At 46.8% G+C, this 25,329-nt stretch overlaps 1 protein-coding gene across 5 annotated transcripts in view; it reads left to right on the forward strand.

The window, feature by feature from the left end:
- Nucleotides 1–25,329, forward strand: part of SYTL3 (synaptotagmin like 3) — a 99,377-nt gene that overhangs the window by 39,801 nt on the left and 34,247 nt on the right. For all 5 annotated transcript variants that reach the window (XM_039252098.1, XM_039252100.1, XM_039252102.1 and 2 more), the window contains 3 exons: nucleotides 18,591–18,642; nucleotides 19,721–19,790; nucleotides 21,660–21,738. In XM_039252098.1, the coding sequence (XP_039108029.1) occupies nucleotides 18,591–18,642; nucleotides 19,721–19,790; nucleotides 21,660–21,738 (201 nt within the window). The remainder of the gene's footprint in view (nucleotides 1–18,590; nucleotides 18,643–19,720; nucleotides 19,791–21,659; nucleotides 21,739–25,329) is intronic.

Below are 25,329 nucleotides of genomic sequence, written 5' to 3' on the forward strand. Positions count from 1 at the left end.
TATCATTCTTTCTTTCTTTTTTTTTTTTTTTAATGTTTATTTATTTTCGAGAGACAGAGAGAGACAAGCAGAGAGAGGGGGAGACATGGAATCTGAAGACAACTCCAGGTTCTGAGCCATCAGCATAGAGCCTGATGTGGGGCTTGAACTCACGCGGACCATGAGATCATGACCTGAACCAAAGTCAGAGGCTTAACCAACTGAGCCACCCAGGTGCCCCAGTATCATTATTTCATTAGGGAAATAAACTTGCAGGCTGGAACACAGGTGTGTGTGTGCATGCATATACATGTACACGTGTGTGTGTGCGCGGGTGTGCTCATTACCTTCTCATCATCTTCCCAACGCTCTTCCGATGAGTAGAAGTGAGTAGAAGCAGCTAGCGTGGCGGCCACCTGACATAGGAATCAAATGGAACTCCTGGGTTTCTCTTTTTTGTATAGTGACTTTCCACTGGAATGAAAATATCAATAAGAAAAGAAAAATCAGACAATGAAAGTTAGCCCAAGACTAAATCATCCTTTTATCTTACTATTTCCCCCAAGGTGTGAAAGAAACAAAAAAGAGAAACCCAAATTCCTTCCTCCTCTACCATTGCTTCCTCAAATGCTGAGGTGTCTCATTTCTTCCTGTACAATTTTGAGCGAGATGAGTTCAAAAGGCATGGAGAGACCAAGAAAAGTGCTGTGCTGGGGGGGGGGGGGGCACATAGTTCTGTGAGTTGAACCAGGGATGGGTGGAGGTTGGCAGGCGGGTGGCGGGAAGGGCAGTCGGGGTGAGGTGATGAAGGCCTGTCTGGACAGGTGGGAACTCTACCTCACTTACATCCGTGTGCCTAGGAGAGAAGCTGGCACAGGCCCTGGTGAGTTGGCTTGGCCCACGCGCAGTATCCGCTGCGGGCCGGTTAGGAAAATGGAAAGCACATGGGGCTTTGAGCACAGAGAATTTAATTTAGGGAATGGGTTAAACAGGTATTATTGGAGGAAGCAAGGCAAAAAGGGAGCCCTGTGGGAACACAGAGACGGTAACTGCAGGAAGTGGACGCCATGCGGGCCGCTGGTCAGGGGATGCTCCCAGGAACCTCCCGCCTTCCGTCTCTCTGGCACCCCCTGGTGGGCCTGATGGGGAGCGCTCGGCAGCCGGGCTCTGTGATGGGTGTGAGGCTGGGATTCCGCATATTATCTAACGTTTGCTGTAATGGTGTGAACACAGCCCATTCCAGCTTTCCACACCTCAATCAGAAGCCAGAGAAACAAGATGATGGTTTAAACCACGAAAGAGTACGAGACAGCTCAAATCTGTGCCTCTTTCTATTGCTGGATGACAAACTCCCCCAAAGTGTAGTGGGTTAAAAGAGTATTATTTTACATGGTTTCTGTCTCCCGCTGACGGCTCGCCTGGGGCCGGAGAGGATGTGCTGTCTCCGGGGTCACGCACGGACCTGGCGTGCTAGGGCCACCTTCGGGAGCAGCCCTGGGTCCCTCCGCACCTGACACCCCTCCCCACCCCCCCACCCCCCCGTCTGCTTGAATGTGTTCACAAGGATGTGGTGGCCGGCTTCCCCCAGCACATGAGCCAAGAGAGACAAAAGGAGAAAGCTACCCTTTTATATTAAAAATACATTGTATTATGGTAAAATATACACGACATAAAATTTACCATTTTAACCACTTCTGCCACACAGTTCAGTGGCATTGAGTGTGCTCACACTGCCGTATAGCCACCACTACCATCCATACTCAGAAATTTTTCATCTTCCTATGCTCTCCCCTTCCCTCGCCTCCACAGAACCCCTGGGAACCTCTGTTCTACTTTCTGCTTTCTGTCTCTCTCCATCTCTTTTATGGCCCAGCTTCAGAAAGCTCTCCCTGTCTTTGCTGCTGTGTCCTGTGGTGACACAGGTCTGCTCGATTCAGGGCGGAGGGGGACAGCACAGGGTGTATCAGGGAGCAAGGGACCCTGGAGCCCTCAGGAAGCAGGCTGCCACAGGCTGTATTCCTTATCCTAACGCACGCACCTGAGAGTCATATCTGACTCCCTCCCCGCATCAGTCAGCCAGCAAACCCTGACACGCCTGCATCCCGAGTCCTGGAATCTTGCCCTGCTCTTCCTGCCCACTTACAACGCAGTAGCTCCTAGCCGGTCCCCCTGACTCCACCTGCTCCCCCCACATTCCATCCCCCATCCCCCATTTTGTAAAGAGGGAGTTTTCTCTTTAAAAATGAATTGTTCATCTTCTGATTATAGAAGGGATGCATACTTATTGCAGAATATTTGGGAAATACAGAAGGGTGCGCAGAAGGCAATACAAATCCCACCACTCAACAAGCCCCTGTTAATCACACACGCACGTGCACGCACATACTCTTCCAATCTTCTTTCTCTGCGATATGCTGTGTGTGTACATACAGACTTAACAATTTTTTAAGTGACTATATGATCAGACTACATGTAGGCTTTAATCTTGCTTTTAGTGCTGGCTTCAGCAGTGCATATACTAAAGTTTGCTTTTAAAATTCAATTTAGCACAAACATTGTCTTATGCTGTTAAGACTTCTTCCTTCTGACCACTGCGTACAATATATCAGATGGATGCATTAGCTTTTATTCAGCCTGTTTCTTCTTGTCAGTGAGTGTATCGAGGCATCAAAATTTGATGTGGCAGATAACTCTGTGATGAACATCCTGTACAGGTATCTTGGCATCTCTTTATTTCCTTTAGATGGATTCTTTTTTTTTTTATTATTTTAATAGTTTATTGTCAAGTTGGTTTCCATATAACACCCAGTGCTCATCCCCACAAGTGCCCTCCCCCTACCCCTTCCCCTTTCCCTCCCCCCCACACCCATCAGTCCTCAGTTTGTTCTCAGCATTCAAGAGTCTCTCATCGTTTGCCTCCCTCCCTCTCCTCCCCTATTTCCCCCCTTCTTCTCTCCCACGGTCGTCCGTTAAGTTCCTCCTAATCTTTGTATACGTGCAAACGTATGATATCTGTCCTTCTCTGCCTGACTTATTTCGCTCAGCATAACACCCTCAAGGTCCATCCATGTTGCTACACGTGGCCAGATATCATTCTTTCTCATTGCCATGTAGTATTCCATGGTATAGATAAACCACATCTTCTTGATCCATTCGTCCATTGATGGACACTTAGGCTCTTTCCGTGTTTTAGCTATTGTGGAGAGTGCTGCTATGAACATTGGGGTCCATGTGCCCCTATGCATCAGCACTCCTGTATCCCTTGGGTAAATTCCTAGCAGTGCTATTGCTGGGTCAGAGGGAAGTTCTAGTGTTAGTTTCCTGAGGAACCTCCACACTGTTTTCCAGAGGGGCTGCACCAGCTTACATTCCCACCAGCAGTGTAGGAGGGTGCCCGTTTCTCCACATCCTCGCCAGCATCTAGAGTCCTCTGATTTCCCTCATTTTAGCCACTCCTTTAGATGGATTCTTAGAAGAAGAATGAGTAGTCAAATACGTGAACACTTAAAAGGCTTTGATATGTTTTGCCCAAGTACCCTCTGGGAAGTGTGTGCTCATTCACACTGCCCTGGTGTGTGAGCTCTCCTACCACACTCTGGCCCCATTGCCTCCTATCCCTTGAAACATGATTTCAAATTCCATTTGTTCTGAATGTAAAAGTAATATATTTTCATTAAAAAAAATTGAGAAGTGAAGAAAGGCATAACAAATAATGTTAAAAATACAATGACTTCACCCTGAAGAGTTTTGTTAACATTTTCATATACATTATTTCTGTTATTTGGTGAAGAAGTGCATATATGTTTGTAAGTAAAGACACATATATGTGTATGTATAGTTCTTTTTTTAAATGTTTATTTTTGAGAGACAGAGAGACAGAGCACTGGTGGGGGAGGAGCGGAGAGAGGGAGACACAGAATCTGAAGCAGGCTCCAGGCTCTGAGCTGTCAGCACAGAGCCCAGCACAGGGCTCGAACTCACAAACTGTGAGATCATGACCTGAGCCAAAGTTGGACACTTAACCGACTGAGCCACCAAGGTGACCCTGTGTGTGTATTTAAATATACACACATACACACAAAACTACACACGCTTTAAGAGTATTGAGATTAAACCATAAGAAATTGATGTTTTTAGGTAAAAATGATTGAATAAAGGCAATTTTATATGAGCCAAGCTAATAGATGTACATAATTGGGATCAAATCATATATATATAGTTTTATACTATTTCTTCACATAATAATTTACAAAGAACATTTTTCCATATCCTTAACCTCATCAACTATATAATTTCTGATGACTGTATATCATTCCATCATTGGAAAGTGACTTCATTTATTGAACCAAATTGCTATTGTTCAGTGAGGAAATTTCCAGTTTTGCCATTACATTTTTGGAAGTTCGGAATATTACTAAAATAATAAAGTGCAATGGACTTCTTTGTAGATAAACCTTTGGAACATCTCTGAATATTTCTAGAAAGAGAAGGATAAGATGTTAGGAACGTTGCCTCTGGGGAGCATGGGCCCTCCTTACCAGTAGGAATTATCCTGAAAAACAAACAAAACTTTGTCAGTTTGGCAAAACCACATTGGTAGTCTGAAATGGTTTCACGCTGTTTTCATCACGCTCATCTAATTCCTAGCAGGGCTGAGTATTTCCCACCCGTGTGAACTTCTGCAGATGGTCTTTCTACGTTAAGGCTCTTAGTTCTTTTCTGTCAGCTACACCTATACTGTTATGTGTTTTGACATACAGAGGTTTTTTTCTTGTGGGTATGCCATAACTCTAACTTTTCCTGCATAATTCTTTGGGAGTTGGACCTATGAGTAAACGAGTAAGTAAATGAATGACGTGAGTAAGGATAGAGCGCATGGAAGTGGGAGGTGCTGTTCTCTGTAGTAGCACCTGCTGTCAGTGCTTAGGACCAAGAAGTTACCTACAGATGAAAAGCTAGGAATCCTTTTCCTTTTTAGCATCTACAAACCACTAGCCAAATTTAATGTCCAATGGAAGGAATTCCGAGAATAATTATGCCCATTGTCACCCAGTTTCCTTCTTATATGCCTATTTTAACGGTTCTATCGGATATGTGCCGTTTAAGGTAAATCCTCCCCAAATTTCCTCGAAAGTAGGTGAAGTATAAGTAATAATCCAAAGAAGAACGGTATATATTAATTGTAGCAGTTTCTTGTGCTACTTTTCCAACCCTTAAAAAGATTTAAAAGCAAGAAAGATGAACTCCAAATTTTTATTTTGTGGGTAGATGGTACACAAAATATTTTAAATATTTTCTTCACTTACATTTTTTTCTGATTATAAACTGGCTTTACCCCCCGCTAAGATGTCATAATTTGATGTTTAGTTTTACTGTCTTAAAATAGTTCCTTGTATACCATAGCTGCAGTCCATCCTGGGTACCTCAGGATGATCAAAACATACAGACCTTCGTGGGGTCTCAGTGTTCCTGTAAGCAGCTACCCGGCCACTCGGGCACTGTCAACTCCCGCCCCTCCATCCTGGGGCATTTGACAGTCTCTGCACCGAGGGTTTTTACTGGGCTCTAGGATCAGCTGTGAGTTGCTTCAAATTCAAGTCTCCCGATGCCATGGGACCCTGGGAGACTCAACAGTGTGTATTTAACAAGTCCCCAAATAATCTTTTATGCAAAAGCCCCTGGAAAAGTAGCAAATGTAATAAACAATTATGATGGAAATTTTCTAGATCACTAATAACTTAGAAAACAAACCAAAAATCGATCTATCTTTATTTATTTATTTATTTATTTATGGCATCTGCTAAGCTTATAGAGATAGCGCCCTCTTCTGGCTCTTTGCTGTGAATGTGTGTTTTGCTTTTTTTTTTTTTTTTTTTTTAAACAACCATGACGTTTTCTTGCTTTATATTTGTGTTTAAGAGGGGGAAAATGGCAATATAATACTCTTAGTCCTAATATTTTTAAAGTTTAAGAATGGTTAAATGTTATCTGTAAACAATCTGTTGTGACTTTCACTTCATTGTTAGTAATTGGGAAATAAAATAATTTAGGAAGGCTGAACCTTAATATAGCCTCTGATAATGGTCTTAATGATTCATTATTAAATTCTTTTTAATGTTTATTATTTTTGAGAGAGAGACAGAGACCAAGAGCAAGCATTGGAGGGACAGACAGAGATGGAGACACAGAATCTAAAACAGGCTCCAGGCTCTGAGCTGTCAGCACAGAGCCTAACACGAGGCTCGAACTCACAGATCGTGAGATCATGACCTGAGCTGAAGTCGGACACTCAACAAACTGAGCCACCCAGGTGCCCCTCAGTGATCCATTATATAACTAACCAGGACCATATTATGTCTCACTGTCATGAAGGAAAAGAATTTTTATCACCCCTCCCAGTATTAACTGTGATTTAATTCTTCATGTGACTTTTTAGAGTTTTATTCTTCTGCACGGGCAGCTTGGATTTGGCCCATGTGATTGCAGAGCTGTGAGAACAGTGTCAAGACTGACTGTGTGTGGGTTGGAAAACTTCGGCTGGTGAATGAAAAGAAGTAGGTGTGAGTATTAGGGATGACGCTATTGCAAAACTCTGCCTTTATGGTCTCTTTGCTTGTTGGCTTGGTAAAGACCTTTGACCCATGCAATTCAGCAGGTGGGGTCTGCAAGGGTGATTCAGTAAAACTTTCTAGGGGTTGCAGGTCAAGTGCCTAGTTCACGTGCTTACGTTCACAAAAGGGTGTCTTTATGAAATCATGTTTATTTACCAGATGCATAATTTTGTATATGCTTTTGTCTTATTTTAAAGAAGATGTGGTGTCTTACTCTCTTGAATATTTCTTTATCACTATTCTCCTTAAGAAAAGATGACACGAATACACAATGGGCAGTGTGTCTGATTGGATTGCTTGTCGTGTCCCTGGCAGGTTTCCAGACCAGCCCTTCTGAATTAGTTAGAACAGAGACTGTCAAGTCAGATTTGACGATTACCGTGTGAAGTAACACCTTGACCTTCAAACCTTTTGTTCTCACCCAGTGTTTCTAGGTAATAGTCTGGAGACAGGTTCTTGAGTTTATCTTTTATCTCATGATGCCTTTGGCTTTGTTCATGGTAGCAATTCAAAAATGGAATCGCTTACATTGTCCAAGGTGCTTTGAATACATCAAGTCAACCCAGATTTTTTTTTTCTGCATTGTATCTCAGACATCTTCCCAGGCCACTAGAGTATCCCTGCTGCTTTCTAAGTGCCAGTGTTCCTACCATGATTATTTTTGTGTCTCTACCTCTGCCACTGTCTTTTGTGCCCTGTCCACTGCCTCTTGATGATGAGGCCACCCTCAGCAGTTTACATATTTGGTCCCGAATTGTCATGACTACCTCCTTATCTGCTTTTGGGGTTTGATCCATTGCTTTTAACATGAAGGGGAAACCATGGTTAAATGGGCTAGTTGTTAGGCTAGCAGTGTTTTATTTTACTCAATACTCCTGCCCCCCTGGGGGTCGGCAAACTATCGCATCCAGACCTAATGTGGCTTACCGTCTGTTTATGTAAAGTGTTATCAGAACATAGCCATGCTCACTCTTTTCTGTCTATGGCCTGCTTTGCGATACAATGGTTGAGGAATTGCTACAGAGTTCTATGGCTGGCAAAGCCTCTACTCTTTCAACCTGACCCTTTGCAGAAAGTTTGCTGCCCTCTGCTCTCCATGATAGGCTGAGGATGTGACCGCATTTTGGTGGCCATCATTATTTTCCTGTTTATGAACAGAATGGGAAACCAAGTGAGGGGTGACTGGGTGCCTCAGTTGGTTGAGTGTCCAGCTTCAGCTCGAGTCACTATCTCACAGTTCGTGGGTTTGAGCCTCGCATCGGGTTTTGTGCTGACCGCACAGAGCCCATTTTGGATTCTGTCTCCCTCTCCCTCTGCCCTTCCCCCATTTTCGCTGTCTCTCAGAAATAAATAAATATTTTAAAAATTAAAAAAAAAAAGAAACCAGGGTGAAATCATTGAACTGAATAGGATTTTTGAATTACGAATTCATGTGCTCATATGTTTAGACCAAATTATCAATCAAGGGTAGTTTGTAGGGAGCACCCTGATGATCGGACGTTAAGCCGTCTCCTTACATCAGTACATTTTTGGAAAGACCAGACACATACATACTTAACTAAGAAATCATTTTGTATTTAAGAACTCCATGCTCATGGTTTTATTGCAGTAAAATAGACATAAAATTTACTGTTGTAACCATTTTTAAGTGCAGAATTCAGCAGCATTAAGCACGTTCACAGTTTTGTGCAGCCAACACCACCATCTGACTCCAGGGCTTTTCATGTTCCGAATCCAAACTCTCTTTCCCATTAAACACAAACCACCTATTCCGCCCTCTCTACCAGCCCCCTGTGGCTGACATTCTACCTTCTGGCTCTACGAAGTGACTATGCTCGGAGCCTCCTGTAAATGGAATCAGTATATTTGTCCTTTTGTGTCTGTCTTATTTCTCATATCATGACGTCTTCAAGGTCCACCATGTGTTAGCGTGTGTCAGACTTTTATTCCTTTTCAAGACCCAATGAAATTCCACTGGGTGTATATGCTGCATTTTGTCTACCCATTCATCCCAATGGGTACTTGGCTTGCTTTTACATTTTGGTGAATGTGAACAGTGCTTGTATGAACACGGGTGTGTAAATACCTGTTCAAGTTCCTGTTTTCAGTTCTTTTGTGTTTATACCCAGAGTGGTATTGCTCGATCAAATGGTAATTCTATGTTTAATTTTTTGAGGGACCCCCATACTATTTTCCACAGCGGCTGTGCCATTTTATGTTCCCACTAGCAGCGCACAAGCTTCCAATTTCTCTATATCCTTCTGGACACTTGTTGCTTTCTTTCCTTCTCTCTTTCTTTCATAATAGCCATTCTAACAGGCATGAGATGATATTGCATTGTGTATTTTTTTTAAGTCAATCCCTCAGTATGTATTAGGTATCTTCTAGCCTGACATTTATTCCATTCTGTGTATGGAATTTTTTGGATAGCTGATACATGTATATATTGCGAAACATGTATCACAGTACGGTTTGTTAACACATCTTTCATCTCCCACAATTACCACTTGCCATTGTTGTTATGGTGAGAACATTAACACTCTGCTCTCAGAGCAACTTTGAAGTCACAACACAGTACTATTCACTGTGGTCACCATGGTGACTATATATTAGATTCCCAGAACTTATCTTTAACTGAAAGTTTGTATCCTTTAACCAGTATCTCCCCATTTACCCTGCCCCAAGCCCGGGGCGACCACCATTCAACTCTCTGTTCCGAATTCAATGTTTTTAGTTTCCACATAGAAGTGACATCATATGGTATTTGTCTTTTTCTGTCAGATTTATTCACTTAGCATAATGCCTTCAAGGCCTATCCATGTTGTTACAAATGGCAGGATTTCTTCCTTTAAAAAAAAGTTTATTTATTTATTTTGAGAGAGAGAGAGTACATGTGAGCAGGGAAGGGGTAGAGAGAGAGGGAGAATGAGAATCCCAAGCAGGCTCCATGCAATCAGCATAGAGCCAGGTGTGGGGCTTGAATTCATGAACCATGAGACCATGACCTGAGCCAATATCAAGAGTTGTTTGCATAACCAACGGAGGCACCCAGGCGCTGCAGGATTTCTTCCTTTTTATGGCTGAAAATATTCTATTTTAATATACACCACACTTTCTTCAGCTGTTCATCAGTTGAAGGACACTTCAGTTGCTTCATTGTCTTGGCTATTGTTAACAATGTTGCAGTGAACCTGGGGGTGCAGATGTCTGTTCAAGACAGTGATTTTGTAACCTTTGGATGTATATCCCATGTGAGATTGCTAGATCATACAGTAGTTCCATTTTTAATTTTTTTGAGAAACTTCTGTACTATTTTCCATAGTGGCTACATCATTGTGGTTTTGATTTGCATTCCCCTAAGGATGAGTGATGTTGAACATCTTTTCATTTTCTTGTACTTATTGGCCATTTTTATATTATCTTGACTATTGAAGTCCTGTGCCCATCTTAAAAATTGGGTTATTTTGTTAGTTTCTTTTTTAATTATCTATTTATGTTGAAAGAGAGAGTGCACATAAACAGGGGAGGGGCAGAGAGAGAATTCTAAGCAGGCCCCATGCTGTCAGTGCAGAGCCCAACTCAGGGCTTGATCCCACCATAAGATCATGACCTGAGCTGAGATAAAGAGCTCGCTCAACCGACAAAGCCACCCAGGCACCCCCGTTTGTTTATTGAAAAAGAAGAAGAAAGTCAGAAGGCTCATGCTTCTCAATTTCAAAACTTACTACAAAGCTACAGTGATCCAAACAGTGTGCCACCGGCAGGCAGAGAGACCAGTGGAAGAGAATAGCCTAGAGAACCCAGGGAAAAGTTCTCGCATATGTGGTCAAATGACTTTCAACAAAGGTGCTGATATCATTCAAGGGGGAAGGGACAGTCTTTAATAAATGGTGCTGGGAAAACTGGATACTCACATGTAAAAGAACAAAGTTGGACCCCTACCTAACACAGTACAAATGGACAACAGACCTAAAACTATAAAGGTCTTAGGAGAAAAACATAGAGGGAAAGATGCCATTGGCTTTGACAATGGTTTTTTTAGATGCGATGCCAAAGGCACACAAGGGGGAAAAATGGAGAAATGGGACTACATCATAATGAAAAACTTGTGCATCAAAGGACTCTGTAAACAGAGTAAGAAGGCAACCCATGGAATGGGAGAAAGTATTTGCAAAATCACATATCTGATAAAGGATTAATATCCAAACTCTTTAGAATAGAGAACTCCTGAAAACTATATTCCATTTTTAGAGAAAATCAAGAGACGCAGGATGGCAGTCAATACTCTAGTCCCCAAGTCCTCCAACCTAGGCCAGTGACTACCACCTTATGTGTATCTTTGGGGAAGAGATACTGCCCAGCCCTTGTTGGTTATTATTAACATGGAAACCACCCAGGATTTCTGCTGATAGAATATGGGGAACTTAATTAAGGAGCAAAAATTATTTTTCTCTCTTGCAACTGAGCAGAAGAGTAATGTCTAGCAGCCGAAGGACACTGGATGTGAGATATTTTCTGCCAACAGGGTCGTAAATCTACTGTTATTAATTTTTGGTCTCCCAGAGACATTAGTTGCTGATTCACAGTTGTGCACTTTATCTTCTTTCATCTTGGGGGAGTGGCTTGTCCCCAGTGCTATTTAAGCTCAAAGCTTCTCTAAGGACTAAAATATATTTAAAAATGGCTCTGGAATCCACCTCCAAAACCATTTATGACAGGATACTGTGATTCTTTATATGCTGAGGGGTTTATAGGTCAAATTTTTTGAGACATTTTCTATTTTGTGCATATGAGCCAAAAATTGGTTTAAAACTTTATTGTTCTAGGGATTTTCTTTCCTATTAAAGAAAAAAAAAGTCCTAAAACACACTGTGATTGTCCAATACCCCTTCCAACCTTTGGTTTTATTTACCTTTTCTAAAATTTAGAGGATACTCAAGTTCCAGTGTGGACCAACCATGAGGACTATCACGTACAGTTGTACAGGTTGAACACTGTACTAGGGAGCCACATCTAAAGGGGTGCAGTTTCACGACATCCAAAATTTGTGTGCTTATTGTGATGATTTTTCTGGAAGAATCAGCAAAATGTGTTGTTCTAACAAAATCCATATATTACGACCAATTCCTAAGGGTAGACAAAAGCGTCTTGAGGGAAGGGTACATCTGCATTGTTCCCAGGAAGGCCCCACACGGGATAGCCCCGCCTGCCTTTTGCACTGGGTCACACACCTGGAATTCCAGGGGGTAGTTTCCTACATAGGGCGCTGCTCCCCTCCACGGGCGCCAGCAGAGAGGTGGTTGTGGGCCAGGCCCTCCTTCTGCTTGATGGTCTGTTAGCTCTGCAGCTGGATCCCACATGGCTGTCTGGGGGTGCATAGCAGTTCTGACAAGGGGCTGCTGTGGGGCCTCACAGCGCAGCAGGGGGCATTAGGGGTGATGTCTTGGAAGAAGAATAGCCCACTCAGATCCTGCAGTTCAGAACGTGAGGCCATTTGGCCACCGTGACAATGAGATTTGCCAGGCTGGCCGAGTTGCACTGGGGCATTCCAGAGAGTCCGGTCTGTGCCCTCTTTCCTGTGACCATGTTACCCAAGCGGGAAGAGTATTGGGGTAGCAGGGCCTGGCCGCTGCCGCAGGGCCTGGGGTCCAGGGAGCCAGTAGGCTGGTGTTAGTGCGCTTGGCCGGCATGACAATAGAGCCAGCTAGGAGGGGCATCTGTTCTATGGGAGTTTTTGTGAGCACCTGAAATAGGGTGCCGCATCCCTATTTAAAATTTCTTTAAGTTTATTTATTTATATATAGAGAGAGTGTTGTATATGCACAAGTAGAGGAGGGGCACAGAGAGAGGAAAAGAGAGAAAATCCCAAGAATCCCAAGCAGCTGTCAGCGCAGCTCAGAGCCCCACATGGGACTCGAATTCACAAACTGCGGGATCATGATCTGCAAAATCAAGAGTCAGACACTTAGCCGATGGAGCCACCCAGGCGCCCCTTCATTTGAGAAGTAGTGCATAGATAGAAGGTGATTTGTCTCAGACACGCTGTGCCAGCCGCAGCTGGATTTTGCTCTAGACACCACCGCTGTGTCCCGTAGCTGGAATGGACCCTTCCAGCACCGTATGCTCTTACTTGTGAGCAGAGCTGTCCTTCCCACCCTTCCTTCTACCCAAAAAGTGCGCCTGTGGATTCCACATGATGAATGTGAATGAATGGAGGAGTTACATGTAGCCCAAGTTGTGAAAACATGATGACTGTGTTTTCATGCGTATTTGGTCATATGGCTCAAATGAGAAGATAACACTTACTGTTGAAATAGTGCTAGTTGCTGTTGTATTTATAACCGCCCCTTCCCGCCTTGCACGACAAACCCTTTACTGGTACTGATGACACCAAGCAGCGTAAGACAAGACCCGGGTCCTCAAAGAGTTCAGTGTCTAGCTGAGGAGACCGAATAGATGCGCACTATCACAGCCCAGGCGGGACTGTGAGTGAGGTGTGCGGGCCGAGCGTGAAGAGGCCAGCCGGGTGGGGACAGGCCAGGATCCCTAGAACAATCCCCTGGCAGGGCAGGAAGGCACGTGAGCCAGGATCACGGGGGTCTGGTGGGCGCCGGCATCTGGGAGGTTCACCTTCCCCGGGATGTATGAAGGGGACCCCGGGAGGCAGGAGGGACTGAATCACAAAGGACCTCTGACGCTAGAGCGAAGCGAGAATGCATTGCCGTCTCACTGTTCTGGGGGCTGGGAGTCCAAAATCAAGGTCATCTTCCCTGTGTGCATGTCTCTCTCCAAGCCCAAGTATTTCTTTTTTTAAAATAAAGTTTGTTTATTTATTTATTGGAGGGGGGAGGGGGAGGGACAGAGAGCGAGGGATGGAGACAGGGAGTCCCAAGCAAGGCTCCACACTGTCAGCGCAGAGCCCGATGTGGGGCTTGAGTTCACGAACTGTGAGATCATGACCTGAGGCGAAATCGAGTCTGACGCCCAGCTGACTGAGCCCCTCAGGCGCCCCCCATTTCCCCCTTGTTCATGAGGACACCAGTCATGTGGGATGAGGGCCCATCCTAATGACCTCACCTTAGCTCGTTCTGCAAAGACTCTGTCTCCAAATAAGGTCACAGTCGCAGGGGCTAAGGGTTACACTTCAGCATGTCTCTTCAGGGGATACAACTCAGCCCAGGGCAGCCTTGGGATGCGGTGGAGGAAGGTCAGGGGCTGTGTCCACACAGGGCGCTGTAAGCAAAGGACAGCACCTCCCCCTCCGGAGGGTGTGTTGGAGGGGGAGGGGCGGGGCTGGGACAGAAGGGGGACCCCGAGGAAGGGGCATGGAGGGCGCTGTTGGCATGCTCACTGCCCAGCCCCTGTCTCCCCCAGGGCCCTCACGCCCAAGGCCAGATGCCCCAACCCGCGTGCACGGGCTTTGTTTCTTGATTTAAGCAGAGTAAGACACACAGGACAGATAGAAAGCGTTTCTAGACTAAGAAATCTCATGGGGCACCTGGATGGCAAGCGTCTGACTCTTGATTTCAGCTCAGGTCACGATCTCACAGCTGGTGGGATTGAGCCTTGCGTCCCCTGACAGTGTGGAGCCTGCTTGGGATTCTCTCTCTGTCTCCCTCTCTCTCTCCCCCTCCCCCACTTGCACTCTCTCTCGTTCTTTCTCTCTCTAAATAAATAAACATTTTTAAAGAATAAATAAAATTAAGAAATCCCAGAGTTTTGAGGGAGTTGGCCATTGGTTTATTAGTGGTTGTTTTTCCCCTTGCTTTTTAGTCTGAAAATTGTCACACCTGAGAAAAGTAGGGAGCATGGTACCCCCCCAAAACACAGTCACTGGTCTGCTCTGCCGTAACGTGTGTGTGTCCCACTTTGGAGGCAAGTCAGGGCGCAAAAGGCAGCTTTGTCATTTGTAGACTGCGACTTTGGGCCTATTACAGAATGTCCCTGAGCTTCCGTTTTCATTGATGAAATTGGGGTGCCACCTGGTGACAAGCCCAGCATGCACAGAGAGCCATCCCCACGGCACAAGGCACAGTCAGCTGCTAATGAATGTCAGCTGAGCTCCCGGCCCCAATCGAGGCTGCCCCTCAGCAGAGGCCCCCCCCGAACCCCCCCAAGCCCCTCTGCCTAAGGAGGCAGCCAGAGCAGCACAGCCAGCCTCTGGGGGCTTCCAGGCGCCTGGCGTCTCTGCACACCGCGAGGGCAGCTTTCCGGCACAGGTACTCAAATTAAAAAAAAAAAAAAAGTTAACAGGGGCCCTGGGGTGGCCTCTTCAGTTAAGCGTCTGACTCTTAATTTCGGCTCAGGTCATGATCTCACGGTGGGATCGAGCCCCGCGTCGGGCTCTGTGCTGCCTGTGAGGAGCCTGCTTGGGATTCTCCCTCTTGCTCTCTGCCCCTCCCCCAACTCACGGACTAAAATAAATAAATTCTCTCTCCTAAAAATAAATAAATTAATTAATTAATATTAACAAAAAGCAGATAGTGCTTTTTTTAAAAATATTTTTATTTATTTCTAGGAGAGAGAGAGAGAGACAGCGTGAGCAGGGGAGGGTCAGAGAGAGAGGGAGACACAGACTCTGAAACAGCCTCCAGGCTCCGAGCTGGCTGTCAGCACAGAGCCCGACGCGGGGCTCGAACCCACGAACCGCGAGACCATGACCTAAGCGAAAGTCGGACGCTTAACCGACTAAGCCACCCAGGCGCCCCCAGATAGTGCTTTTTAAGGAAGTCCCTGAGACGAAACACCTGAGGGATGGAGAGGAAGGAAAATGGACGCACACGGTGAACAGGACACAGGCACAGGGCGGCGCTTCCCAAACTCCAGGGAACGGCCTTGGGGGATGGGCCTGAGGCTCATCACACTCGGGGGAGCTAGGACATGGGGTGCAGCAGGACCCTAGGGCCAAGCCTGTCCCCCTGTCTGTGTTTGTATGTCCTGTGAGTGAGGAATGAGTTTTACGTTTTTGAATGGCCAAAAGAATATGTGTAACACATAAAAAAAAAAAAAAACAAAACATGAAATTCAAGTTTCAGCGTCCATCGTATTATATCAGAGCCCACTGTTTCCTGTTGTCTGGCTGCTGTCACCAGGGCAGAGGACGGAGACTGCACGGAGCCTGGAATACTTAACTCGGTTTTTACAGAAAGGATGGGCTGAGCCCCCAGCGCGGCCGGTCAGGCCCGACGCGGCCAGCAGGGGGCAGAAGAGAGCCACTTGTGGCCAGGCCTTCCCGGGACCTGGGGAGGCGTGTTTGCACGTATAGGAGGATTAGGAGGAACTTAGCTGAGGACCATGGGGGAGAAGAAGGGGGGAAATGGTGGGGGGAATGGGGAGAGGCAAACCATGAGAGACTCTTGAATGCTGACAAAAACTGAGAACTGATGGATGTGGGGGGGAGGGGGGTATGGGCATGGAGGAGGGCACTTGTGGGGATGAGCACTGGGTGTTATATGGAAACCAACTTGAAAAAAAACTATTTGAAAAAAAAAAAAAAAGAAAAGATTCATCAAAAAAAAAAAATGTGTAGGGGGACTCAGCTGAAATTAAGAACGGAGATGGGGCACCAGGAGATGAGCTGGGGGTAAGTGGGAGTAAGTGGGCAAGGTCCGAGGATGTAGGGCTGTAAGAAGCAATGAGAGATGCTGCCTCCGGGCCCGCGGGAGAGGTGGGCCCAGAGAAGGCGTGGAGGCCGAGGACGCTGCAAGTGGCTCGCAGTTTGGGCCACGGCAATAGGGAGCCACTGCAGGGCTTTAGGCGGTGGTGATAGCATCGGTTTGGGGGGCGGGGGTTACTCTAGCTCTGGTGCCTTGGGGACGCTGTCACAACAATCTGGACACAAGACGCTGAGGGTCTGCGGAGGGCAGGCAGCCAGGAAAGGAGCCAGCAGCCAGGGTGAGCCAACCAGCCAACCCGCAAGAGGGCTCAGAACTCCCCAACTCTTGGGTTCTGCGTTTTCACCCAGGCCACCCTGGGCAAACAGCGTCACTAACTTTTCTCTTTCTTTGCCTTGTTTTTCTCTGCTTTCATGACAACCGACCGTGAGGCAGTTCGGGTGGTTCTCGTTGTCTCCTGGCCGAGCTCTTTTCTTTCCCGTGGCTCCTGCAGCTGTGGGATTGCAGCCATTCCTAGCACAGCGCTCAGCCTTTGGGGGCCGCCCTTCTGTTCTGCCTTAGAGAAGCATTGCTTTCTTTTCTTTTTTTCTTTTTTTATTTATTTATTTTTTTTTAATTTTTTTTAATGTTTTATTTATTTCTAGGAGAGAGAGAGAGAGACAGCGTGAGCAGGGGAGGGTCAGAGAGAGAGAGGGAGTCACAGACTGAAACAGGCTCCAGGCTCTGAGCTGGCAGTCAGCACAGAGCCCGACGTGGGGCTCGAACCCACGAACCGCGAGATCACGACCTAAGCGAAAGTCGGACGCTTAACCGACTAAGCCACCCAGGTGCCCCTCTTTTCTTTTTTTTAAAAATATTTATTTATTTCTGGAAGCACGCAAGAGCGGGAGGGGCAGCCCCAAAATGGGCTCTGCACTGACAGCAGAGAGCCTGGTGTGGGGCTCAAACTCACAAACCGAGAGATCATGACCTGAGCCGAAGTCGTAAACTCAACCGACAGAGCCACCCGGTTACCCCCAAAACCATCTCTTAGCGGGGGATGGGGAGGGCTCACAGACTCCTTTTAGAATCTGGTGAACACGGTCATGAACCTCCAGCAAAATGTACACGAACAGGGAGACTCAGGGTCCGACCTAGGATGTCCGGGCTCCTGCACTCCCTGAGGCCAGCTCCAGTTAAGGGCCCCTGCCCTGGGGGCTGCACGGCTCAGGGTCACCGGGCGTCAGCGGCCTCTTGGCTTTAAGGTTTGGGGCTTGATATCAGAGACGTTTGCCTTCCCTCTCCTCAAGTCCTCCCTGCCCTTCATGTCTGATGGAAACGATGTGACTCAGTAAGCCTGTCTTTGGAATGGATTAAAACTTTCAAACACACAGCACGGGAGCTAGACAGACCCCCCAAGATGGCAGGTCCGGTGGTTCTCAGCTGTGTGTTGAGCTGCGCGGAGCCCAATGGGGAACGTCCCTGAGCAAGAGAATCTGCTAGAAGGCTTCCCAGCTGGGTAGACTAACCTCTTCCTATGCATGGGGCCAGGAAACATTGTGTTCACAGAACTATGAACATGTAGAGTTCTATTTTGGGGGACTTAATACATCATGAAATCCCCTGTCTTTGAAACAAAAAGAGCACTATATCAGATGCTGTCTTGTTTAGGAAATTATTAGCCTCTATAACTAGAAATAAGCAGATTACATTTTTTAACAGATTAATTTAATCTCCACAACAAGGAATGTTTAGTGGAATATAGTCATTCAATTATGAAATGTTTCCAAAGGACAAATGGAAGCTTGGAAGCTTAGGACGGCTTTTCAAATTTTCCAGATTTAGAAAATCTAACCCAACGTCAGCTTTTAATAAAAGCAGTCATTCCTAGCAATTATGGTCTCTTAGCGTGGGTATAGGTGCATGTTTTTAACAACAGCTTTAGTGGAATGTAGTTTCTAGAACAGAAACTTTATCTGTTTTAAGTCCATAATTTTTTAAAGTCAATTTACAGAGTTGTGTGACCATCACCACAATAGAAATTTAGAGCCTTTTTTTTTTTTTAAGTTTTTTATTTATTTTTGAGAGAGAGAGAGAGAGAGCATACACAAGCAGGGGAGGGGCAGAGAAACAGGGAGACACAGAACCCGAAGCAAGGTCCAGGCTCCGAGCTGTCAGTGCAGAGTCTGACACGGGGCTCGAACCCACAAACAGTGAGATCATGACCTGAGCCGACACCAGACGCTTAACCAACTAAGCCACCCAGGCGCCCCTAGAGCCTTTCTATCACCCACTTTACTTGAAGTTTTATTAGAAAAACAATAATTTTATTTTGGTTACTGCCTGTGTTTGCCTCCCCAAGGTTGTCTTCTTACTAACGAGTGACCTTTCCTGGTATCTTTTCCAGGCCAACACTGCAGCGCTGGAGCAAAGCTCTTGCAATCTTATCAGGAACCGAGGTGAGCGCCATCCTGGGGCAGACCGTTCTGGCCCCGCAGGGCTCTGAGCACCAAGGACTTGCTGAAAGAACTTCTAGATCTCTTGACTTTCAGACCTGGCTGCTTTGGAATGTGACTTTTTTTTTTTTTTTTTTTTAAATGATAAAGTGCCTGGAAAAGATTTAAACGGAGATATTTCCAGATTCTTATGAAAAGCCTTCTCAGCAGCCAGCAGAGCATTTTCTCACGACAGGTTTTATTTCTTAAATTCTTCTGAAATGTTGTCAGGAAATGAAATATTATTTTTGATGGCATTTTAAATGAAATTCTAAACCAAGCGTTTGCTTTTATGAATCACTCCTGTTTCCGACATCATGCCCGGTGCCTGACACCTCAGACATCTGTGTAATATGTAATATGTACATATGTATATGTAATATATACATATGTAGTATGTAAAATGGTGGAAGTGAAGAATGGTCGGAGAGATGCTCACTTCTTGATACACAGCCCTAAACACCTAGGGTTCTTGAAGTTGGCAACAATTCACACACCTGATTTCACCGAATTTATCAAACTATTCTGAAAGCTCCCCACCAGCTTTTTTTTTTTTTTTTTTTGGCCCATGATGAGATTTTCCAATCATGGAACCTCTTCATTTCTCTCACTCCCCCATCACAAGCTTCTTATTCCTCTCATGCTTGATTTGTTGATTCATGACATCCACGGAATTTTTGGCACTTCTGCTGGTGCGGTTTGGGCAGAGAGAACACGCACATCTATATGGGACACGTGCGTGAGGCCTGGGTCCCCAAGCGGCCGGGCTACTATAGACAACACGGATGGAGCGCTAAGCCCGGACGCCAGTAGCGTGGTGCTCGTTCGTCACGTTACCGGAAAATACCGAATATCCGGTACCAATACGGGAGGGGCAGATCCAGGCAGGCTGCTGGGTCCTCTTCTAAAGTGCAAGGACGTAAAAGGAAAAACAAAATCAGAGAACTTGAACCATAGGATGATGGCGAGTCTTGTGTATTTGTAAGACGAATAGTTGGATCGTTGATGACCTGTTTCTTATTCCTGTATTTTTCCTTGGCAGCAAAATTTCTGTGGTTCCTCCTACCCCACCTCCTCTGAGTGAGAGCCAGTGCAGTAGCAGCTCTTACAGGGTAATGTGACTGTTCTGGGCCTCCCTGGGGAAGGGGACGTGGGAGGGAAATGGAGGAAGGAAGGGCGTCTTAGAGGTTGGACCAAGACCCTCAGAGCAAAGGGATCTAATTGTGGCTGAAGCTGGCCATGGAGGGAGGCAGAGAATGGAGACCGGAAGTGCTGGGCCTGCCCACTGTCTGTGCGTCCGCCATGCTTTGGGGGCCATGGGATCATCTGAATTAATAATGACTCACCTTCTGCCTGCACCCCACATCCTCATCTATACCCCATATACCCACCTGTCCCCCATGTCCTCACCTGCACCCTATATCCCCACCTGCACCCCATATCCCCACCTGCACCCCACATCTTCAACTGCACCCCATGTCCTCACCTGTGCCCTGTATCCCTGCCTGCACCCACATCCCCACCACTTTACTCTTATCATTTTGCTGGCTGTCCTCCCTAACTGCGCACTGTGCTCTTGAGTGTGGGGATCTGAATAGGCTGCAGTGTGGGGGGCTTCTGGGGGTGTAAAGAGAAATAAATACATGTTGATTCACAGGTGTGTGATTCATAGGTGTGAGAGTGCCTGGAGCATGTGTGTGTGTGTGTGTGTGTGTGTGTGTGTGTGTGTCTTTTATGTGTTTGTAGATGCTAATATAAAGTAGACCAGGACCATTTCTGTCTACAGAAATTAGTGGTATGATCTTGGAGTTACCTGGGTTTCCACTTGAGAAGTGGAAATAATTATTCTCCTCTGGTTTGTTTCCTATGGTTGTTATGAGAAATTAACAAAATAATGTCAGTGCTGGTACTTGGAAACTATAAAGTGCCATGAAAACACATGGCCTTGATTATTCTCATTATTGTCATTCTGCAAATTAAAGAGAGTAACTGTATCTGTACATAGAAGGGCACATCCATATGCTAGTAAGAGAGAGAGAGGTATATTTATTCTTTTTCCAGTTTCAAACTGAGAGCCTGGAATGAACTTCAAAATTCTGTTCCATTTTCTTCTTGAGATTCTAAATCCTTCCAACTTGTTCCAGCACTGATGTATTTCCTGGATGGATGGATGGATGGATGGATGGACGGACGGATGGACGGACGGACGGACGGATGGACGGATGGACGGATGGATGGATGGATGGAAGAATGGAGGTGTGGAGGGAGGGATGGATGGATGGATGGATGGATGGATGGATGGATGGAAATAGGGAAGGAAGGAGGGACAGAGGGATGGAAGGAGGGAGGGATGGATGGATGGATGGATGGAGGCATGGAGGGAGGGATGGAGGGAAGGACAGGGATGGAGGGAAGGATAGATGGAGGGGTGAATGGATGGATGGGACTTGAAGGGGAAGTGATCTCCTTTCTGTCTTTTTTGCTTTATCATCTCTCTCCTGCTTGGAGGGGTGGAACTAGCTCCTGGCTCCAGGCTGGTCCCCTGAGCCTGGCACCACCATCGCCCCTGTGTCACTATTGTGTTGGCTGTTGCATTGGGATCCCCTCTGCCTGGAGCTGGGCTGGCATCATCCAGGAGCAGGTTAAAGAAGCAGAGTCTGCCTGAGTACAGTCTAAGCCAGTGAAATGTCGGCTATTTTTTCCAAGAGGTCGTTGCTGTCATGTCCTCACCCTTTGCTGATGCCCCTCCCTTAAATGTGGGTGTCAAACCTCAAAGGAAAGAAGCTGAGTCAGAGGATCCCTGCCTCCTGAGAGGATAGTGCCCTCCGCTCTCCAGACACGCATGCACACACACCTGCACGTGCCCGGAGCACCCCCCACTCCACTCACACCTGTTTGGGGGTTGGAGGCCTAGAGGCTGCTGGGGCAGACCTGGGGCTTCAAGTATAACTCTCATTCTCTCTCCTCTGTCTCTGATTTAGTTACAGGAACTTGGTCAGTTTAAAGGATTTAATAAGTCCATGGAAAATTTGTTTCTGTCTGTTACCACCCACATGAAAAGTAAGTGGATGCCTTTCCATGTGTTCTCCCCCCCACCCCCCGGGCCAGCCAAGCCCCCTGGCCAAGGCCTGGCCGGGGACCTCTGTCTCCAGGTCCTGGGGAAAGCTACCACCCTGTCCCTTCACCCCTCCCCCTGCAGAGAAGGGCTCTGGTTTCGCGGGGGGGAAGAAGAGATATCCTTTAGGCCACTGGACTGGCTCAGTTTACCCCACTGCTACCCAAACCTACTGCCAGAGCTCAGCACAGACCTGGCAGTCGGTCCTGGCCCGCATCCCAGCCTCTCCCAAGGACTTGCAGAGACAGGGGAGTGATATGGTGCCAATGAAAGAAAACTGGGAGCTTTCAGGCCAGGCAGGGCCCAGCGACTGTCATTTGCATGGAAAGACTTGTCTGTTCCCCTTTCCTCCTCAGTAAATCCATCTTCAATTAGCAGTAATCCCGTGATTTGCAGATGCAAAGAACCCAGCACTACCACTACCACTGCTTAGAATCTTCAATATTCTTTCTGCTCAGATATTTCCCCCTGGGTATTAAAGTGCAAACCCCAGAGGAAAGCCCCCACGCAGGCCTGCTGAGGTGCCCAGAGGAGGCCAGGCATCGAGAGAAGGCCCCACGTGGGATCGGGGGGTCTCAGGCGACCATTCTATATCACGGTGCTTCTACCCACGCCAGTGCCTGTGGATGGGGTCGGGCTTGTGCCTTGGCTCTGAGACAGTCTTATTATTTGATTTTAATTAGTCCTTTGTGTTCCCCCCCTGAGCCCTTCCGAGCTGTATCGTGACAACTGAAATCAAAGCACCTTTTTAGATAAACAGGGAAGCGGCCATCTCCTGAGACCGTCTGTCCCCCTCTGCTTTAGAAGGACGAAGCAGCCAGATCTCATGCCACCTGTTTGCCAATAGAGCTTGGAGGTTTAGAACCACCCCGTTAGTGGGCCGGGTTAGCGGGCACCAGCCTAGGGTTTCCAGCCCTAACGGCTGCCTGAACTTCGAGCGGCTGGCCCCATTCCCGCTGACACTCCTCTTGTCGAAACTTCTCAGCGTCCCTTTATAGGAGCACAGTCTCTCCCCACATCCAGGTGGCTTATGTGAACTACTTCCCACCCCTGTATTCTGGAATCATGTCTCAGCATTAACTCTGACCTGGTAATCCCTCAGCTAGACGCCCAGAGAGGCAGAACGCACGTTTCATCTTGTCCCATGCCGTGCTCGCCCTCCTGCACACGCTGGGACCCACGCACGGGTACGCCCGCGTGTGCTTGCTCACCCGTACCCTCGCCTGTACACTTGCTCACATGTTGGAGACTCGCCAGTCCAATTCCTTGAGTGTTCTGGCGATGCCATCAGTATAGATCAGCAGACCCCGGTGGACGACTGGAACTGTCCCCGGGGTGGGGGTGGGGGGGATTCAAAGAGCAAAGCAGCATCCAGTCTCTGCCTTGGAATATGGACTAAAGCCCCCCATTTGCATCCTCTTCCTGCTTGTGCAGACACTGGTGCTTCACGGACCACAGAGACTTCAGCCCAGAGGCAGGGATGGGAACGCCCAGCTTTCTGGGACCCCCAGGGACGGTCCCCTCCCAGGTGCTCCCCGCTGCTTCTTCAGGGCAGGGCACAGGCTCCACGCCCTTCACCCCATCTCTGCCTCAGGGCACGTAGCAGGGGTGGGGCCGATTCCCGCTGCTTCAGGTCCTGAGCTGTCCTGCACAGGTCCTTCTTCATCCTTTTTGCTGCGTGTTTCCTACAGAAGTGGGTACAGAGGACAGCCTCATTCTGAGAGTGCCTGGGGTCTGGGGGAAATGGCTGGAGGGGACCTTGGCCTCAAGAGTTGAGGAAGCTGCCCCAGAGCTACGACCTTTGGTGGCCCGTGTTGCCCCGTGAAGCCAATCCAGCTGGAAGAAATGAGCAATCTCCAGCCCTTTTTATTATTGTTGCATTTCTAGGAGATTCCTGCTCTTTTGCCTGCTTCCCCACCCTCCCTGTTAGAAGGGAGGAGCAAATAAGAGCAGTGATTTTCATTTCAGGACCTTTCTGTGCTTTTCGCTGCTACTCTTCCTTTCCACCCGATGGTGCTGATCACAAGCCTACTTGTTAGAAGCTGAGTTAGTTAGGACACACCCTCACCTGCCTCATCTGTGGACAGAAATGGACCAGATGAAGGCACAGGCTTTGGGGTGAATGCCAAGCAGATGGTGGTGACGAGACACCCCCCATCCCTGCCCCGAGAGCCTCACCCCTTGGGGTGCTCACACCCTTCACAGCTGGGCTGGAATTTAGCTGTATGAGGAGTCCATGTTCACTGTCAACTTGAGGGCCTGGTGTGCTGGGACTTTGCTTGCTTCCAGGTGCAGAAGGACGCCCCTTGGTTTCCAGAGGGTGGACCCGAGGCCAGTGTGGAGAGCAGTGCTCTCAGAGGGGAGAGGTGCTACACATCCTGGTGGGAAGGAGCATGCCCTGGGGTGTGGGGGCAGGCGGGCTTCTCTCTAGAGAAAAGAGACACTCTGCAGATGTGCCTTTGGCAGTACCTGCAGGAATACCTAATAAATAGCAACAGGTGGGGATTATTTATACGATAGCATCTCAAGGAATGGATCAGAAGAGAGGGTGCTCTGGAGCTGGGCTGTCCAATACGCTAACCACAGGTGGTTCCTGAAATGCAGCCTGCCCTAAAAAAAAGGTAAAATATACACCAGATTCTGGAAACTTAGTATTAAAAAAGAGAAATTAAAAATCTCCTTAACTGTACAGCATAGGGAATACCGATAGTAATACTGAAGCAATATTACCTGGTGACGGATGGTAACTAGACTTAGCGTGGTGATCATATCGTAATGCACACCGAAAACTAGCAAATATTGTATACATCAATTACTCAGTAAAAAATTTCATTAATTTTACTATTAATCATATATTTTAACAATATTTTGAATATATTGTGTCAAATGAAAAATAGTGTTAAAATTAATTTTACTTTTTTAAATGTTTATTTATTTTGAGAAAGAGAGAGGGAGAGGGAGAGAGAGAATCCCAAGCAGGTTCTGAGCTGGAGGATGGGCCGGAGCCAGACAGGGGGCTGGATCTCACTGACCATGAGATCATGACCTAAGCTGAAATCAAGAGTCAGCCGCTGAACAGACTGAGCCACCCAAGGTGTCCCTTACCTATTTCTTTTCTAAACGTGGCTACTAGAAAATTGGAAATGGCCTACGCGAGCCACATGATAACTTTCAGAGAGAGTTGCTCTAAAGATAGTTTCAAGGTCATCTTTGAGAGAAATAAGGACCCCATGGAAAAGGGACACATTTTTGAAAGACAAAATCATCTTTGAGGTGGTTCTCTCTCTTTGTGTAGATTCCTTCCTTCCCACTTTATTCAATCTCTTCTAGATCACTGGTACACTGTCCCCCCCCCAAAAAAAAGTTATATTTTCAGGATTTATCTATTAAAATAGTTGTAAGGGTACCCTGAATCTCACTTCTACCTCTCTTCAGAGGGTCCCAAGAGATGGTATTTAGTTAACAAATCTTTGTAAGGAGCCCCTAAAAAGCCAGCTGGTTTGTTAGGCTGCCTTTTTTGTGTTCGGACACCTGTG

Source organism: Hyaena hyaena, unplaced genomic scaffold, assembly GCF_003009895.1.
Source record: "Hyaena hyaena isolate Hyena2069 unplaced genomic scaffold, ASM300989v1 scaffold_405, whole genome shotgun sequence".
NCBI classification, from domain to species: domain Eukaryota; kingdom Metazoa; phylum Chordata; class Mammalia; order Carnivora; family Hyaenidae; genus Hyaena; species Hyaena hyaena.